This window comes from Pristis pectinata, chromosome 20 (genome assembly GCF_009764475.1).
Source record: "Pristis pectinata isolate sPriPec2 chromosome 20, sPriPec2.1.pri, whole genome shotgun sequence".
Taxonomy (NCBI): Eukaryota; Metazoa; Chordata; class Chondrichthyes; order Rhinopristiformes; family Pristidae; genus Pristis; species Pristis pectinata.
The window spans coordinates 27441466-27462427 of record NC_067424.1 but is presented as its reverse complement, the minus strand read 5'-3'; the positions used below and the strand labels follow the sequence as shown (position 1 = coordinate 27462427).

General features: G+C 38.0%; 1 protein-coding gene across 14 annotated transcripts in view; it reads left to right on the top strand.

Annotated features, from left to right (window-relative positions):
• Nucleotides 1–20962, top strand: part of ppfia4 (PTPRF interacting protein alpha 4) — a 450605-nt gene that overhangs the window by 379433 nt on the left and 50210 nt on the right. For all 14 annotated transcript variants that reach the window (XM_052034523.1, XM_052034517.1, XM_052034525.1 and 11 more), the window contains exons 6-11: nt 1700–1921; nt 4520–4666; nt 8369–8503; nt 12582–12665; nt 14705–14836; nt 20648–20710. In XM_052034523.1, the coding sequence (XP_051890483.1) occupies nt 1700–1921; nt 4520–4666; nt 8369–8503; nt 12582–12665; nt 14705–14836; nt 20648–20710 (783 nt within the window). The remainder of the gene's footprint in view (nt 1–1699; nt 1922–4519; nt 4667–8368; nt 8504–12581; nt 12666–14704; nt 14837–20647; nt 20711–20962) is intronic.

Below are 20962 nucleotides of genomic sequence, written 5' to 3'. Positions count from 1 at the left end.
GCACCTCATCCTAATTTTATTTCTTAGTTAATTTCTATTAGACTGTTATTGATCTGCAACTGCCTCTCATATATAGATCAAATTATATTTGAAGAAGACATAATTACTCATAGTATAATTTTGACATTAAATGCAAAGTAACTTCATTAATTCTTTCTCATGTGTCTCCACATGAGGGCTATGTAGGTGGCAAATTGGTTATTATTTCATTTTGGACTTGTACATCTTTAGCTGCTGATTTTCATAAATGCTTAAAGGTTAATAAGCAGTCCTTGTGAAAGTGTTTGATTACACTAATATAATTAATTAAGAAAATATATTGGTTTTCATCTAAAATTGTGGTTATTGTATTATATTAATTTCTCACTCACTCCTATTTTAAGTTGATCCGTGTTCCATCAGTAGATTTAGATCCTTGGACTCTTCAAGTTTCAAAGGTAACTTCTCAGGCATTTGAAACCTGAAACCAGGGTTGGTCGCAGCTCATCAGAACACTCGATTCCCCTGTAACAGTTTTCCTCGATTTTTCCGCACTGAGAGCTTTGGTTCTTCTTCAGGGTTGACCGATTAGCAACATTTTATAACTGTGTATGGAATGCTTATTATTAATTCTTCAGCTGCAACTACGTTGAGAAATTGCTCAGAAGCATTATTATGAAATCACCAGTTAGGCAGCCAAGAGATTGGATCAGAGAACAACCCTATCCTGAGCAGTGCCTGGACTAATAAAGCCATTAACCTAAAATGGTTTAATAATGATTTATTACTGTCCTGAATCTATTCTACTTGTAATACAGAACAGGGTTGTCCATTTACATTAGTGGCTTTGATAGCATATATAGTACCTTTCCTGGTTAGGATGTTTAGACCAGATCATTGCTCTGAACAACTACTGTTGGCCTTTGCCAGTAAGCTGAGATGTTTTCTGTTTCAATGACAATGTACCTTTCATCTGTACTGACTGAAAAACATCCCTAATGGGCAGAAGGAGCAAAATTGCTTTGCTGGCCTTTTGCATGACGGGCACAAATGCTTCAGTAACTTTGTCTATCACCAGCCATGTCGAGTAGATGAATTGAAAATTGCCTCAAAATATGACAGTGTCACACAGTACCCAGAAGCATTTACCATGAGTGTCCTGTTAAGATGCTTGACATTTATATTTATCAAAAAATAATTTCACATATATTCTTGTGTTTCTCCATATTAATTTCTTCCAAATTGACTAATTGAGTTCTATTACAGAAGAGGACAGGTCATTAGTTGCAAATTATATTTATACATTATGCTTTTGAATAAAATTATACAGACTTCTGATTGCACTGTATGCAGTGGCATTGACATCTATTATTTACCCCATCAGCTCTTGGAATTGAGGTGCTTGATTAGTGCAGAATTATGTGGGACATTTACATGTTATGAATGTTACAATTTATTAGCCCTTTTATAGCAGTAATTTGCATCCAGCAGTACAGATCAACTTGAATCCACACTTATATTGGAACCCATCTCAATAAGGACCATTTAAATATGCCTGAGCAGATTACTGTAAGCATTTTCTAAAATGAAGCTGTTTTAATAGTTTATATTTCACTTTAATTTTCAAAGTGGTAACTTCTAATCATGACAGATTCCCTATTATGAATACATGTGGAACATTGTGACTGTAATGCCTGCTGTTTTGCCGTTAACCTTGCAGAGACTTTCAAATGGTTCCATTGATCCCAATGATGAGGTTAGTCGGGTTGTGGAGATGCAGGATTTGCTGGAGAAACAGAACTTTGAAATGACGCAGATGAAAGACCGCCTGTCTGCATTATCAGCACGCGTGGCAGAACTGGAGGAAGACCTGGATACAGCCAGGAAGGATCTGATCAGATCTGAGGAGATGAACAATAAGTACCAGAGAGACATCAGGGAGGTAAGATGTGACCAAATTGTAATCATTTAAAATTCTATCATTTACAAATATTCTTATCTTTATCCCTGCAATATACAATAGTAAATATTTTTATCTGAAATCTATACAGGTTGCACAATGGTTTGCAATTTTTCAAATAGAAATTCTGTTGCTTTTTTGTAAACATCTGGATGCTCCATTGTGGAAATTTTCTTTTCAAATCTATTTGCAGTCTTTCCATATCTATCAGAAATATGCCTATCTTCATGGAAACATTTGAATACCTTGTATTCAAATGTTTCCATGGCTTTGTGCACCTTGGCTTTTCAGCTCTGATCATATTCCAAACTATGTCAATGTGATCAAAACATGAACTTGTCGCTCCAGTGTCTGGATTGAACTTGCATCCACCGTTCAAATACGAGGGCTAAAGCTGACATTGGTACAATGAGACACCAATGAGCTCCCTTTAACAAAAAATGAAAACAAGCTGATTGTTGGATTTGAATTGAATTGTGCAAATTCACTAATTGTGTAATATATTAGTATTTTGTGCTTGAACATTTATCTTAAATTTTCTGAGGCTAACCACAAAATGAAAATAACACACATCAGAGCTTAAGTAACAAAAGGTATCAATTGAACAAGTCAGTTCTTTTGGGGAACATTTTTGATCAAGTCAAAGTTCTTGTCTGACCGAAGGAACTGATATTGGAAATTTCCAAGGACTTTGTAGGCTTTTCTTTTACTCATGTGCTTTCAGAGTTGTTGATCCAGACCAGCATGTAGCAAAATCACACAGAGAGAAATAGGGTAAATTACCAGTTAATCTGTGTTAGAAATATAGAAACAAAGAAAAACGAAGCAGGACCAGGCCATTTGGTGCTTCAAGCCTGCTCCATCATTCAGTACAATCACCGCTGATCCTCTAGCTATATTCCCCCTCCCCCCCGACCCAGTGATGCCTTTTGTGTCTAGAAATCTATTTATGACCTTCTTAAATATATTCAATGAATTGACTACCAGTCTCTTCTATGTAGAGAACTCCATCTCTTCTATGTAGAGAACTCCATAGGCTCACCACCCTTGGAGTGAAGACATTTCTCTTCATCTGAGTCCTTAACTTGCATCTTGAGATTTTGACCCTGGTTCTAGACCCACCAAGTCAAGAGAAACATCCTCCTTATATTCTGCCTGTCAAGCTATGTTAGAATTTTGTGCTTTCCAATTGGACCCCTCTCGTGCTCTCAACTCACCTGAATATAGGCCCGGTTGATAAGATCTCTCCTCATACAACAGTCCCATCATCCTAGGAATCAGTGGGATGAATCTTTACATCACGTATGACAGGTATACTGTATGCTTTCTTAGATAAGGAGACCGAAACTGTACATAATACTCCAAGTCGGGTCCCTGTATAATTATACTGAGACATCTTTGCTCCTGTATTCAGAACCTCTTACCTAGGAAGACTAACATTCCATTTTCCTTTTTAACTGCTGGCTGCACGTGTATGTTTGCTTTCAATGAGTGGTGTGCAAGGACATTCAGGTCCCTTTGTACATCAACATTTCCCAGTCTATCACCATTTAAATAATACTCTGCTTTTCTATTTTGCCTAGCAAAGTGCACAACACACTGCATCAGCTATTTGCCTACTCACTCAACTTATCTAAGTTGCCTTTAAGCCTCTTTGCATTCTCCTCACAACCGTGCCCACTTCCATGCCATTGGCAAATGTAAAAATGCTGCATTTGGTTGCTTCTTCCAAATCATTGATATATACTATGAATAGCTGGGGCCCATGCACTAATCCCCATAGTACACCACATATCACACTAGCCATCCTGGGAAAGTTTCATTTATTTCTACTCTCTGTTTCCTGTCTGTCAACTAATTTTCAACCCATGCCTGTATGTTACCTCCATTCCCATGTGCTTCAGTTTTGCACACTAACCTCCCATGTCAAATGTTATCAAAGGCCTTATGAAAATCCATTAACTATATCCACTGGTTCTCTCTTATCTAATAAATCAGTTACATCGTTAAAAAATCTTCAGGTGTGTTTATCAAACATAATTTCCTTTTCATAGATCCATTTTGGCTTTGTCTAATCCCATTGATATTTTCTAAGGGTCTTGCTATCACGTTTTTTATTATCTACTCAGGTATCTTCCCTGTCACTGATACTTAGCTAACTGGTTTGTGATGCTCTGTTTTCTCTCTCCTTGCTTTTCTAAACAGTGGGTTTACATTTGACACTCCCCAATCAACAGGAACCATTTCATAATCTACAGAATTTTGGAAGATGACCAACCAATGCATCTATTTCCATGGCTACCTCTTTCGGTACTCTGGATGCTGATTAAAGATTAAGCATTAGCTCAGGAGGAACATTCAAGCTCTTCTTTAAATGGTGCCTTAGAAAGTCTTATCTCTACCAGAAAAGCAGTTCAGATCATTCAAGTACCTTCTGTAATCCATTGAAGTGCTAGCTTTATCAAGGGGCTTAAAATGACAACTTCCTCACTAAGAATGTCACCAACCAAGCAAAGGCTACTTCGAGTTGAACTCTATATTCCACTGTTACATTTAACTCTCTTGTTTTGTTGGCTTTAGGCAATGGCACAGAAGGAAGACATGGAGGAGAGGATTACAACACTTGAAAAGCGTTATCTAGCTGCACAAAGAGAGTCCACGTCAGTACATGATCTTAATGACAAACTTGAAAATGAGCTTGCAAATAAGGATTCTTTGCACCGCCAGGTAACCTGTTTGCAGTTGATAAATATGCTAATGCAGATGAGTAAACTATTTATTTAGCTTGTTGATATACATGTACTTGTGCATATGACTATAAATTCAACTTTGACTTCGATAGACATTTTAACCATCTTCAGTGAATCAACAAAGATAGCTTTACAGATAAAAGTGGATTGTTAAGTGCTATTGAACTCTGCATGTACTCAATGAGAAGTTGGAGATCATTGCGTATCAAGACCAGTCTTTTATTTTTGTTTACTGCCTTCTCTGTTTTCTGTACACTATTCTGTTTCTTACACTGTGGCAGGCATTTTCCATCTTCAATCAGAGAAGGTCTTACTGCCTATTCTTAACAATCAATTACAATATTTTTGCCAGCTCCCGCATGATCCACATCCTGGGGTCACTATTTATCAGAAACTCAAGCAAGGCAGCCAAATGTACACTGTGGCTACAAGACCAGGTCAGAAGCTTGGTATCCGTTAACAAGCAACTCACCTCTTGACACCTGACACCTTTCCACCACCTGCTAGGCACAAGCCAGGAGTATGATGAGTGCAGCTCCAAAAACACGGAGACGCTAGAATGCGCTGCCGGGTGGAGGCAAATACAACAGAGATGTTTAAGAGGCTCTTAGATAGGCACATGAATGGGATATGGACACTGTGTAGGCAGAAGGGATTAGTTTAGTTAGGTGTTTAATTACTAATTTAATTAGTTCGGCAAGACATCCTGGGCAGAAGGGGCTGTTCTCATGCTGTACTGTTTTATGTTCTAACGCTCAAGAAGCCTGACGCCATCCAGGACAAAGCAGCTTACCTGATTTGCATCCCATTAAGTATTGTAAATATTCATTCCCTCCACCATTATAAGATGCACTGCAATTGCTCAGGTAGATTATTCTGACATGACGTCCCAGACTTGCGACCACTATCACCAAAAAGTTCAAGGACAGCAAGTGGACAGGAAAAACATCAACCACAGGTTCCCCAATCCTAACCTGGAAATATATCATCATTCCTTCATCATGAGACTATCTTCACCAGTTCAAGAAGACAGTTCACTACCATTTTTTCAAAGGCAGTTAAGGATGGGTAATAAATGCTGGCCTTGCTTGTTTACCCACATCCTGATAAATACTGAGCGAGTGGTTGGTTGACAGTCCTCATCGATGACTGTGCACAGGAGTGGGTTGGCTTAATTCCATCCCCTGGGAGAAAATGCATGTCTGTTCCCTAATAACTGCCAATTGTCTGCATGGTAATTCACCGTGTGAACCTATAGCCTACCACAGCAAATTAGTGGCTTCAGCTTCTGTGACACTAAGGTGACTAGTCAGCAGCACTTTTAATTTAAAATAAAATCCTGCATATCAGGACTGTTCTACTTAAATCTGTATGATGAATAGAACAGCCAGCTTGGAAATGTTGAGTCAGTTGCACAGAATTCAACCCACGATATGACTTTAATTCACCCAAAATCATTCAGTTACCATATCATGCAGCTGATTTTCTTTTGAATATTGACAAAAATATTTTCTGAATTATTGTCCGTTTTTATATGATGTGAAGTAAGGAAGTGCATTGATATATGATTGTGCTTGCTTGGAGTTATGTTTGAGTTCCAGTGGTTGTCCTTAGCATTTAGTGGGGGATGAGGAAACCCTCTCATCTTATTTATTCAAGTCATTGTTGTGCTCTTTCTGAAAATGAAACCAATGCTGTGCCTTGTTTTGTTGATGCTCTCACTATTTGCAATCTCCAGGAAAGCGGACAACCTTCTGTTTCCAGACTGCTTTCAATTTTCTTAAACTTCAGACAAAAATCAAAAGTTGTTTGATACATAGAAGGTTTAAACACCTATGAACCTTTAGTTATCCTGCATGTAGATAGCAATTAGTAGCTATTATACCATAAGGTCAAACATTAAAGGTTACAACAATAGATGATGAGCAAGTATGAAGCATATGACAAAATAGGTCTGCACTTTTAAAATCATCTGGATGTGCTTTTCTCTGAATGCTAATGTTAGTTGAAAAAGTAAACATGATGTGTTGTGCTTTGCTTCACAGCTCAGGGCTCCATCAGCATCATTTATTCCAACTTAAAAGACAAAATGCAGAACATAGCAACATTGAGTTGCACTGTAGGATTTAATGTTTGTTGTTTCTCGATGTGTAATAGATGAATTAGTTAGCTTAAATGAATGCAACTTTTATTAATGGTGATGAAGTGCAGCTTAAGCATAGATGCTAATTGTTTATGAATATCACAAGTCCACTCTTTTAATGCTGACTTATTTTTTACTCAAATTCTGTTTATATTACGTAGACTGTTCAGTTTTTAAGCTTATGCAGTGTTGACGTGAATTCTGTTTGCTGGTTGGGTCATTTATTTCCTTAGGCAGCGAGCTGATTGCAGCTGGTGTTCCCAAGTGGTTTTCCATTTCGGTACTGACCAGGCCTGAGTGCTTATGATGAATGCAGTGAGAACACTAATCCATTGTTTCCCTCAGGGGCTATTATACGAAGTGTCAATTTTGTTTACAACTTGAAATGTTGAGAAAAATGGTGAGATATGAAGGAAGGAGGTGGACCGGAGAAACAAAGGACTGCAGATGCTGGAATCTAGATGAAAAACACTATGATGCTGGAGGAACTCAGCAGGCCAGGCAGCATCTGTGGAGAAAAGCAGGTGGTCAATGTTGACTGCCTGCTTTTCTCCATGGATGCTGCCTGGCCTGCTGAGTTCCTCCAGCGTTATAGTGTTTTTCTTCAAGGAGGTGGACCAGGCTGGTTTAACAAGCCATATGTCGAGAGTTTACCTTTGTAATAATTTTTTATGCCAAGGATCAAGAGCTCACTCTGATTTTGGAGCAAAGGTGATGGAAGGTGCTTCTCTGGAGGGCAAAAGAAATATCGAAGTCAATTTGCCAAGGTGCTAACAGGTCAATACATATGACTAAATACTGATATTGACAACCTCCTGAAGATGAGTTTTCTTGGCACACACTGTGCACTGAAGAGATGAATATTGCAGGGAGTCTAAGGGAGAAAAGAAATAAGGAATAAAGGATTTAATAGTACAGCTGCTGCCTCACAGCTCCAGTGAGCTGCATTCAATCCTAACCTTCAATGCTGTCTGTGTGGAGTTTACACATTCTCCCTGTGACTGCGTGAGTTTCCTCCCATATTCCAGAGATGTGCAGGTTCCAATGTGAATTGTTCCTAGTAGGTAGGTGAGTGTTGGAACTGGAGGGGAGTTTTTGGAAATGTGGGGTGAATAAAATGGGATTAGTCGAAATAAAATTAGACTAAATGTTATTAGTCTAAATAGGTGCTTGAGGGTGGGTGCAGATAGTGGGCAGAAGGTCCTGTTTCAGTGCTCTTTGACTCTTGTGTGACTCTGAAGTAAATATTTTAGTTCCATGTATACATTTTAAGTATGGTAATCTAAATCTTTATATTGTGGAGTAGTATTAAGTACATAGAGCAGCTTTTATAAATTAAAATCAGTTAGTTCAGAGCGGACTGATACAAATGATTAATTGTTTCACAGCTCATTTTGATTGCATACAGAATGTGAGATATGATGTGTTATCTCTAGTATTGTAGAAGAGATGTGACGTGTCAGAACGTCATTCAGCAGAAAGAATGTTACTGCACCACTCACAATTTACAACATGATGCTCTTTCCTTTTATGAAGAGTGAAGAGAAGAATCGACATATCCAGGAACTGCTGGAGCTGGCTGAGCAAAAGCTGCAACAGACAATGAGGAAGGCTGAGACCTTGCCTGAGGTGGAGGCTGAACTTGCTCAACGGGTCGCAGCACTGACAAAGGTGTGTCTTCTCACTGGTCTTCAAAATGGAAGGGAAACACTATAATTAACTTTTTAAATGTATCCATTGAGCATCTTGATTCATCAGCTGCACATTTACCATACCTTCAAAAGATTTTTGAATTTTTGTTCCTTATATTTGGACCTGTAATGCAAAAATCTAGTGAAGTTCATGTTACAGAATGGACGTATAAAGCGGATGCAGAGTTGTGGCTGTTTTATGTGGGCCTGGATTTTGCATTAAGTGTTAAGGGACAATATTCACCAATGACCTCAAAACAAGCTCCCCTTTAACACTTAACTAATTATTTGTGACTCGTGCACCTTTCTTTCAGTCAAATCTTTAAAAGCATTGTTATTAGGATGAGCCTTAAACCACCTGTTTAAAACTGATTGTGAATATTTCTGCACAACTGGAGATGTGACATCTAATGGTTTTTACAATGGCACCTTACTGGATATTTTTATTTAAGTTAGCACTTTTCACTGCTAATTTGCCACATCAATGGATTCTAGTAACAATTCTGGCTCAGAAGAACTGTTTCAATCAAATGAGATTTAAGCTGATATCATTTTGAACATGGCACAAATTTGCAAGTCCAAGCATATGAAGTAGGTACATGTTCTTGCAGAGCTCCTGAGCAAAAAAACTTTTATTTGCATGCTGAAAAATAATTGGTTGATCATTTTAGAAATAAATCCGCTATTTTCTCATTGATTTTTCAATTGACTTCATAAAAAATGACATAGATATAATAGTTCACAATTTTTTTGTTAACTTACGCAATTCATGGTGCAAATGCCATTGAGACCTGCAAAATGGAGCAGTGGTGGGTGCTGGTGTTGTGGTCATGCACTGAATTTATTTCATCTTCAGCTTTTAATATTAAGGCAAGAGTTCTGTTCCCAAATGTGATGGCTCAAATTTTCTGAAGCTGTACGCCTTCCTTGATTCTCTGAAAAATTTGCAGCAGTCTTGCAATTGATTTTATCTCAAAGGATAGACTACTGAGTTTCCCTGAGTGGGAAAGCTATAAATTGCATGTTGAATTGTAATGTATTGGTAAGACGCAAGCATTAGAGAAACAACTGTAACACAGAAGGTTGGTCAGTTCTTTGTTTGTGAGAATCACAAAAAGCTATGAATGTTATGATGAGCAGTAAACAATAGAGTCCTAGAGAGAAGCAGCATGGAAACAGGTCCCTCGCCCCATTAAGTCCCAGAGGAAATCCACACTGTCACGGGGAGAACATGTAAACTCCACACAGACAGTAGCTGAAGTTAGGATTGAACCCAGGTCTCTGACACTGTGAAACAACAGCTCTTCTAGCTGCCAATTGACATATTGCAAAGTTAACCCAAAACTACTAAATAAAACGATAGTGCCCTTACCCTGAGAATTAAACCTCTTCATTTCGTCCCTTCTCTTTTCCTGTATTTAAATTGTTTATATCCCCACTCTATTTCCACTTGTATTTCACATCCTTAACCCTTTTCTCTCTTTCTTTAAGCTTGATGTGTTTAATGCAATTTCCTCATTTTCATTTGAATTCCAAGATGGATGTGGAAGAGAAAGAAGCGTAAAGTATATATAAAAAATAGATGAAGGAAATCAATTTTAATGTCTTTTTTTTCCCAGCATTGGACAAACTATTACACAAAGGTAGGTCACATTGCCAAGACCCTCTTTGAAGGAGGAAATGATTGCCGCGTATGAGTGGTCTGATTAGTAGTACTGGTTAAAACTGTAGTGATTTGCAAAGGCTTCTTTGACAACTCTTCCCAGACCCACAACACCCACTATTTGAAAGACAAATCAACAACTGTGTGCGAATGCTGTCACCTGCAATGTCCTCTCCAAGTACACACACTTCTAGCTCAAACATACAGTATATTGTCGTTTCTTTATTGTCTCTGCATTACAATCTTGACAGAGTTATGACCACAGCTCCCACACACGGGCTGCAAATTTTCAATAAGCTTGTACTTATTTTATTAAGGGCAACCAAGGTCAGGAGGTGAATCATGGGCTAGCTAGTGATGCCCATATCCTGAGAACTAATATTTTAATAGTATCATCCTGCAGGATAAATTCAACTCTGTACCATGTCAGATTCACAGCTTACCCACAACACAAAGCTTGATAGGTTTTCTAAGATCTCTGTTAATTGTATTTTGTAAAGGTGCAATGCCTAAAATTTGGAACATTTATTGTGTGTTATTGTGAAATTCAGCTTCTGGATTATATTTATTTATGCCTTTTGAATTTATTTTTAGAATATTTTCTATTGCATGTTTATTCACTGGAATATCTTCATCAAAAAACATGGCACTTTGGTGCTGATGACGTACCATTTGGTATTGGGGGACATTAATTAAATTTTTGTCACTGTACCAATAAGTTATTTCAAAAAATGGCACAGAGATGATTGAAAGAAAGGACTCTTCACCCCACCCTTTCCCTTTCCTCTATTCCACAATATTTCTATGTTTCTAATAATAACATCTTGATAAACTATCTATCTCTCTATCTCTTTTCCTCAGCACTTCTTAGTAATTACTGTTGGCTAATTTAAACTTGTGTTTGGATTATGTTCCTCTGCTTCAGTTTTCATATACATTTCTTCTTTTGACATTGTTTGAATTTAAGGGAATTGTATAACTGGATGGATGCCAGACATTGTAAAGAAGCATGCCAAAAGTTGACACCTGCCTGGTGTTTGCTTTGAGTATGTGATTTTGATTCAGCATTAGGAGTTTAGATGTTAAACTAGAAATGAATAGTTTCTGTGGAGATCCGAAATTATTATTCGAGATTGTTCAGTTTTTGATGAATCTTCTTCAGCGTACAAATCTTACAAAGTCCTGTAATAGTTTAAATCTTGCTTTGCTCCATGTCAGATTTGTAGTGGATGTAGTCATATATGATATTAAATAATCATCACTTCTCCTTACTAACAAAGAGAGGATTTTATATCACAGATATAAAGGTCGGCACTACATTGTGGGCCGAAGGGCCTGTATTGTGCTGTACTGTTCTATGATTCTATATACTAGATTATATGATGACTGATTTTATGATGTAGATATAAAACTTGTGTTTCAGAAGTGTTGAGATGCAGTGCGTTAATAATTTGAGGCAGAACATGAGGTAGGCATGGCATGAAAGGAAGAGATTACATTGACCCAGCAGTTCCCAAAGTTTTTCAATGCTGGGAGTTTACCTTATCATACATTTGGGATTGTTGTTAACATCAGAGACTGATAATTAGTGAACACTTTCATTACTATTCTATCATGTAACTAACAGAACAGTAAAGATAATGGCAAATATTGAATTAGACAGACTGTAGGATTTTTGTTTGCCAATTCCCACCATCCTCAAGGAAGCCAAATTTTCTCCAGAACACATAGAAACTGAGCATGGAGCAAGTGATGATGTAAATATTTTTATTGCATTATCTGCAGTGTTAATTTCTTGCTGCAGTCCCACAACACTTTGCACAACACCCACTTAGAATCAGTCAGCCCCTGTTACATATTCTGTTGTGCAGTAAATCAGACTTCCTGCACTGATGTACAGTTGTAGCTTGGAACAGCTCCATAGCAAGTGGGAAATGTGAAGCAAACAAATATAGCTGAAGAGGAGGAGATCTGATACCCGAATAACGTTTAAAGTGTGCAGAAATAGGTGTCTTTCCGCCAATAATTTTGACTCATTTTCAAGTTAAACGAATATTCAATTGTATAGATAATGTTGAAAGAGTGCAGAGGTTATTCAGGTTTCATCTTGTTATATTACTATTCAGCTTGAAGTGACAAAATTTATGTCAGCGAAGTTATGTAAGTACTTTGATTTAGAAACACTGATTTTGAGGATGTGTTCTCTGAAAAGCCATAATATTTATGGGAATATTTCTGTTCAGTGCATGGTTTCGATTCAAGAGTGGTGTCATGAACCCAGTATCAGTAGAGGTCATGAAGTACCTCTGACCTCTGCAAACTCTGCCTCATGCACCTCTGACCAGATAAAATAGCCTTGTGAATGCAGGATAACTTTTGCCTCTTTTTGTGTTAGGCAGAAGAAAGGCATGGGAGCATAGAAGAACGCTTAAGACAACTGGAGAGTCAGCTAGAAGAAAAAAATCAAGAACTTGGACGAGTAGGTTGTATATTGTTACTGAATGAAAATTGGGCCCATTGTTTAACTGAAAATGCCTTGCAGAAATTTGTATTTAAATTATGATGCTATCTTACATGGTAATCATTTGGCCCCCTGCTGAGGTCAGCTTTTCATTACTCAATCACCTTAGCTGATTGTGAAAAAGTATTAAGTAAATATACTAATGCATTAAAAATAAAACAGACATCCTACTTCAAGGGCATCATATGAGATATGAAGATGCCTTTCTGAGTTTCATAAAACAGCTCGTAAGTCAACACAGTCTGTGGTATTTGGCACAAGTTTGTCACAAGTGGACCAATTTGCTGTACTTTTATTGAACCTACATCTTGAGAAAGTAGTGATTAATATGTAGTTTTGCAAAGAGAAAAGGGGAATGAAGGTAATATTGGTAGGCAGTCAGCAACAATGAGTTGTAAAGCACAGGGTCTTGAAGAATCTTATTGATGACGGCTTACAAAAATTGAACAACAGAATAAATGAACAAGAATTTCACTATTTCATAAACTGGAACACTGAGCAGCTTCCATATGAAATCAGCAGCCAATATGTTGTTATTACATTAGGTGGAAATCATTTTGCAAGCCTTATGTCTTCATCCATATTAATTTATAGTTAATACAGTTAATAATTTCTTTTATCTCAAAACTTTGTTGGGAGAAGACATGGGGGCAAAAGGAGTGAAAACTGAAATAAAAATGAAGGAATTTGGGAGGATACCAAACATAAAGTTTTTCCTCTGTTGTATGTACTAAAAATTTGTTATAGTGACTTCTCAGGAACCAAATTTCGGAAGCATAGCTCAACACACAAATGTTAGTATATTAAATGTTCAACCCATAAAGAGGATGAATTTCCATTCCATATTCTTTTTGGAGTCTTTTGAGACAGAGAGATGTATAACCCAAAAATATAATTAACAAAAATGTTCTACAGGACAAAGGTTGGATGACAGGTTTTCAATGATAAAATACAAAATGCCAAAGCAGAGAATGGTTAGTTCCTTAAATTGAAACAAATTTAGTGGCGAAAATCCCATAACGTTAGGTGATGGGGTTGAAGGACTGGTTATAAAAGTGCAGGGACTCATTCTACTTTAGGTAGCATAACCTCTCTCCATAATTGGTACCTGAGCACTTCCCGAACTTTTCAGCTTTTGTTTCAAACTTTCAGCATCTATGGTGTTTTCCTTTTCATCTATTCCCGGCCTTGTTTGCTCAGTAAGTTGTTCACAATTGAGTTACCAAACAGATGGAGGCAATGAGCTATTCTCAATGTACATCAAAAATGAACTATTATGCTTGGCTTCCTGCAAAGCTTGGTTTGTGAGAACACCGTGATTACATCAATTTTCAAAAGTGAATAATTATAAGCACTTTCCAATTCAAAATAAAAATGAACATTGGAGCAATACAGACTAGTTTATTCAACTGGTTGTTGCTTAACATATTTCACAGGCTCTTAAACATTTGGATGCCACAATCTTAATGCAGCTATATCAACTTATAATATCCAGATTTCGGATATACTCAAACAAACTGTTTTCATATTGTGCAACTTAAAAGTGCCAGCCAAGGAAAAGATCAAAGGGACAAAGCTTTATAACTACCCCAGTTTAATAGAAGAGATTACATTAAGAAAAAAATGTAGGCTTGAGGTATAAAGAAAAGCAAATAATGCAAATATGTATGGCAAGATGACCATTCATTTTTAAGTGTCTTAAAGTAGTAATTATGTAGAGCTAAAACTGCAGGTAAATTTAGAACATTATTATTGCAATGGTATTTATTATGAGTATAGTAGCATGGTGATTATACAATTGTCCCTTCCCAACAACCCAAAGATAGTGTTTGGATCCATGCCTGGTAAGTTGTGAAACTGATTCTGATAAATCAATTATTTGTGGGCTGTCACTAGAGGATATAGCTGATGGGGCAAGATGTGAGCGGTTGGTTTAAACCAAAATAGCCATACATCCAAGGGAATTTAACTAATGACAACCCCTTTTCCGATTGCAGGCTCGACAACGAGAAAAGATGAACGAAGAGCATAACAAGCGTTTGTCGGACACTGTGGATCGACTGTTGTCAGAATCAAATGAACGACTCCAGCTTCACCTGAAGGAACGAATGGCTGCTCTGGAAGAGAAAGTACGTGGAGGAATGCTCTATATACACACTGTTAAGTGTTTGGTGAACGTTATTCTGAAGTGAATAGTGTGATCAGCAAGGAGCCTGCATTTTAAAATTGGTCCCTGACTAATCTTAACACAATCCTGACGTAAATGTAAAAGGAAAAGTAAACCACATTATGCTCATTTCATCCTTTCATTGATCTCAGAGTTTGGAGTGAATCATGGGAAAATGCTACAGTGCAATAATACTATTTTAGCTCTGGAAACAAACGCAGGCAGAGTAATTGACATGAATTCATGATTTGTTTGAACATATCACTTCCACTTCCTACAGCAGTGATGATACATAGCATCTAGTGGTGTATTATGCTTGTAGGTTTGTAAGTGTTGTTCCCATATTCAAGAAGGGTGGTAAGGATAAGCTGGGAAACTACAGGCCAGAGAACCTTATATCAGTAGTAAGGAAGCTATAAGAAAAAAATTTTAGGGATAGGATTTATGATCATTTGGAAAGGCAGGGACTGATTAGAGGAAGTCAGCGTGGCTTTGTGCACTGGAAATCCTGCCTCACAAATCTGACTGAGTTTTTTGAGGAGGTTGCTAGTAAAACTGATGAAAGTAGGGTGATAGATGTGGTATAAATGGACAAGGTCCTGCATAGTACGCTGGACACATGGGGTCCAAGGTGTTTTGGCAAACTGGATCCAAAATTGGCTTAGTGATAGTGGTAGTGGTGAAGAGTTATTCTGACTGGAAGTCTGTAACCAGTGGTGTACAGCAGGGTTCAGTGCTGAGACCTTTGTTATTTGTCATTATATCTAAATGACTTGGATGGGAATATCCATGTTCTGATAAGTAAGTTTACTAATGACATGAAGATTGGTGTAGTTATGGTTACTGAGGATGGTCACCTAACGATACAGAGGGACATAGATCATCTAGAAAGTTGGTCGGAGTGCTGGCAGATAGAATTTAATCCAGACAAGCGGGAGGCAATCCATTTTGGATCATCTAATACTGGCCAGACATATATAGTAAATGGAAAGGACCTTAGAAGCATTGATGTACAGGGGGATCTTGGGGTACAAGTTCATTGCTCCCTGAAAATGGTGGCGCAGGTGGATAGGGTAGTGGAGAAGGCATTTAGCTTGCATGCCTTCATATGCAGCATTACTAAGTATAAGAGTTGGGACATCACGTTACAGACGTCCAAGACATTGGTTAGGCCACACTTGGAATATTGTGTGCAGTTCTGGTCACCACATGTTCGAAGAGATATGGTAGCACTAGAAAAAGTGCAGAAGAGATTCACAAGGATGTTGCCTGGAATGGAGGGCTTTAGTTACACAGAGAGATTGGATAGGTTGAGATTGTTCTCACTGGAGTGCAGGAAACTGAGGGGTGACCTTATAGAGGTTTATAAAATTATGAGAGGCATAGATAGGGTAGATAGTCACTGTTTTTCTCCAAATGTAAGTAAGTCTAAAACTAGAGGACATAGGTTTAAGGTGAGAGGGGAACTATTTAAAGGAGATCTGAGGAGCAAGTTTTTCACACAGATGGTGGTGAGTATATGGAACAAGCTGCCAGAGGAGGTGGTAGAGGCAGGTTCAAAGCAGCATTTGGACAGGTACATTGATAGGAAAGGAATAGAGGGGTATGGGCCAATGGAGAAACGTGGAATTAGCGTAGATAGGCATCTCGGTCAGCAGGGATGAGTCAGGCCAAAGAACCTGTTTCCGTGCTGTATGACTCTATAACTCCATCAAAATATACCATTTTTGATTAGAATTGGAGTTTCACAACAAAGTTTTCCAACAAAAATCACAACTGTTTAACTCTGGCAATTATTTACATTGGACAGCATCTGTTAATTAGGCACCATCTGCTTCATGCCTTCTTGCCATCACTGGAATTCTCATTGATGTGTATAATCTATTCCCAATTTAATTTAAAAAATAGAAAATGGGTTATTAATACAGCATCAAATATGGGTGAAATAGATTGTGGAATATTATAAAAAGTAGAGATTATTGTCATATGCACAAGTACATGTATGTACAGGTGCATTGAAAAACTTACTTGCAGCAGCAACAGGAGTACATAGCATCAAATAAGCAGCATTCACAAGAAAAACATAAATTTTACATAATTTTTACTAGAAAGGACATAATTAGAGCAAAAAAACCAAAGTCCATTGTAGTGCAAGTGGTCAAAGTAGTTGTGGTGTTGCTATACTGATATAGTGATTAGGGTTGTGCAGGTTGGCCCAAGAACCGAGTGGTTGAAGGGAAGTAGCTGTTCTTGATGGACAGTTTGGTCAGCATACCTCAGAGGATTGAAATGCATAAAATTCAGAGAAGATGGAAGACATATGAATCAGGCTTTCTAATTAAGAAAAAGTAGGGTTGAAGTGATTGAGGTATTTTAGCAATAAGCATCAACCAGATGAAGGAACATGTGTAAAAAAAATATTGTGAGCCTTGTGTAGAGAAGGGGAGAGATTTGGAGTAAAGAACTTCTCATGACAGCAAATGCTGCATATGGTACAGGCTCCAAGTGAAGATGTATTAACAGCTTTAAAAGGGGAATGGGATCAACAACTGTCAAGTGGGATTTTAAAAGCACTCCTTGTTTATTCCCTTTCAAAGGCATGGAAAGGAATTTGCTTTAACCTCAACAGTAGGCTATCTTGAACCCAAAACGGTGAATGTCTCCCATTTTAGGTTTTACAAGATTGTATTTAAAGTCAAAATCTATCTCACATTTTGTGGCCCCTGTGCTTCATTGCTGCAAGTCACTTGGAATGTTGTTCACCTTCCTATCAGTTGGCCACAAGGTAAGCCTGAATAGCACCATATGTTGAAAGAGATGCTGTCATCTAATTAATTTATGAAGAGTGAAAAGAAATGTGAAACTCTAATTGTCTTTGATTATTGCCTCCTCTGCTTAGCAGTTTATTTTCCTTATTAACTGCTAATTTTCCTTTCCATTTATCAAGTGTGTTTACAATCCAATTGTCTAATCTTATCATTTAGTACCTGCATGGAGTATTCATTCTCATGTTCATCTGGTTGCATATCCAAAGAATTTAACAAAAAGCATCATTGACTCCCAGTGTTCCTCACATTATAAATATGGCAATTCTATAAAATGCGTGTGCAAATCTATATAGTAGGGCCAAATTATGATAACCAAGGACTTAAGATATATGAAACAAGCAAAATTGACTTTGTACTTTCTTCTCTATCACCTAAATATTGGAGGAATGTTAAAAAACAAGACCATCTGGTCCTCTGAAGTAGGGTTGTCTGTATACATCTTGCATTTGATCACTGTTTAATGCAGAATGGACTTCAGCCATTTCCTATCAGGCATAACATAGGATTGTCTACTATTTAGTTTCTGTTTGAAAGGAATTGTGACATGCAAGTAATAGAAAAGTAATGCAAAACAATTTTAAGGCTTGCTCTTATTGTTCAACGAATGGCTCCATTTATAAATGACAACTATTGCAAGTGATTATAATAATGTTAGAAATTGTAATCTGACAACAGCAGAGCAATCTCAAGAGATTAAGAGTAGGTGAAGATACTGTGTCTGCATAAGTAAACCACATAAAAGATTTAATATACAATGATGGATTTCAGAGTTGATAACTATTCTCTGAGGTCCTTATCCTGTATCCTGCACACTTACCCTCCAAACTGTGGTAACATTTCAGTCCTCGTCTTCCCTTTCCAACCTCCAACCCATGACTCAACCCAGACAATGACTGAGTGTTCAGCCACCATAGACAATAAAATCTTTGAACCGTCCCCTTTCTCCCATTTCCTCAAGCAAGACATTGATCAGTGCTGTCCTGACAACAACCCCTTTGACATTAATGCCCGTTAACACCTAATATGTTGATAAAATAATGTCTGTCCAAACCTTTACTCGCCCAACCCCATTCATTGAGCAGGTTTTGGCCTTCTCTCTGATGAACAACACTAAAATCCTGTCCCATTGCCCTATCTTCACCCCCCCCCCCCCCCCCCACAAATGAACAGGATTTCAAGTCGTCTCCCTCTGTCCAAACAGTTATATTTCATCTTCCAGTATTCACATCTGGCTATCCCCTTTTGCTGCTCTCTATTGCCTGAATTGCCTTTCACACACAATACGCATCCTTTTACAACTACCCATTACCCACCACCACCTGATTGCATTTCTTCCCCACACGAGTTTTCTCCAAAACTGAGGAGCATCTTTTTATCCCTACTCTATATCCATTCATTTTCCTTTATTCACTTCCTCTTGATCTATTTCCTCCCTGCCTTCCTCTGTCTCTTCTTTTGCCATTACTCCAGTTCCTACTCCAAATCTCCTCATTTCTTTCTTTATGCTTCACTTCCTTCCTTCTCCTCATCCAACATTGCCCTGCCTTGTTCTCAGCCCAAGCCAACCTTTACTCAGTTTGATTCCATCTGCTCTAACCTCTGACTTTGCACAAGCTAAATAAAGCTAAAGTTATCTTATTCAATGATATAGACATTTGGTATAGTTTATAAAACGATTAACAGAAAGAAAGGAGAATGTCTCACCACAGTTATCAGAAAAATACTATTGCAGAACCAAAGATGGAGATTTTAAAAGAGTAACTTAAACTTTAGTCAAAGTGTTAGTCTTAAGGAGAAACTTAATGGGGAGGAAAGCAGCAAAGAGGTGTTAGGTAGGAATTGAACCCGGGTCGATTAGACAGTTGAAGGCAGGCACACCAGTGGTGGGACAGGGAGATTTCAGGATGCATAATAGGTCAGAATTTGGAGGAGAACAGAGTTCTCTGAGGCTCGTTGAACTGGTGGGTTCTTGAAACAGATAAAGTTTGAAGCCCTGTAGGTATTCAAACAGGGGGATGAAACATTTAAAGTTGTTGTGTTGAGAGACTCAAAGTTAAATGAACATCAGAGAGCACAGATTGATGGTCAAGTTTATAAGGTGCATGATAGAGCTTAGAGAGTTTGGAGAGAGATGCTAAGGAAGATGGGGGATGAGAAGACACTAGTGGCAGTCATTGGAGTGGTAAAGTCTCAGTGCAAAAATTGCACAAATGAGGATTTTGGGAGCAAATGGGCTCAAGCAGGGGCAGAACTGAATGACGTGACAGAGTGGAATAAGGTGATCATTATGAAGGTGAGGACATGCAGCCACCCACTCAGTCAAATAAGATTGCAAGTTGTGAAGGTCAACATGACACATTGATAGGGGAGGGGATGGAACTTGTGCCAAGGGTACAGACCTTTCAACAGAAGATAGCTGCTGGCAATCTAGTGTTTAACTTGAAAAGCTGGAGCTCATCCAGGGCTAGATGTTAGACAAGCACTTTCTTAAGCTGTTGCTAAGATGGACTCAGAGGAGGGTGGGAGAGAAAAATAGAATGCATTGTTGCCTTTACTTTGTAGAAAGAAGCATTTTGAGGAAAGTTTGACAAAGGGGCCATTGGGAAGGGATAGTGTTTGAAAAAGTTAGTTGGATAGTTCAACGATGACAAAGATGTCTATGGGCCTCTCGTATTCACTGTTGGAGGGGATGGATGAGTAGCATTGCTCTGCTAGATTAGCCTGTAGTATTAACTACATTTTTACATGTCATGACTTCCAACTAATTTATATGAACTGATCACACTCTGCAATACTGCAGCATTCATTGCTGCATTCAGGATACCTTTAGATATCATTATCCCAGAATGTTAACTGTCTAGTCAAAGAAATATATTTAAAACAGCCCAAAATATTCACATTGATAGCAAATGGCTATCTCATTAAAACATTCTTTCCCTTCCCAGAATACATTAATACAAGAAGTTGAAAATACAAGAAAACAACTTGAAGAATATCATCAGGACAAGGTATGACTGTCAATGATACTTCAGGCAACAGTGTGTGTTATATCAGTGTTTACGTCTTGTTCTCAATGTGTATTTTCTGGAGTTTGACTTGTAGAAGTAGAGTTGTAATAAACACTGCCTAGCAGTGTGGCCACAGTGATGGCAAGTGCCAGCAGGGCTGAGAGTTCACTGAGCGAGTTATTTTCTGCATATTCTCAGCATCATGATTTTAATAACTTAATGATAGCCAGTCCAAGGAGATGATTGAACAGA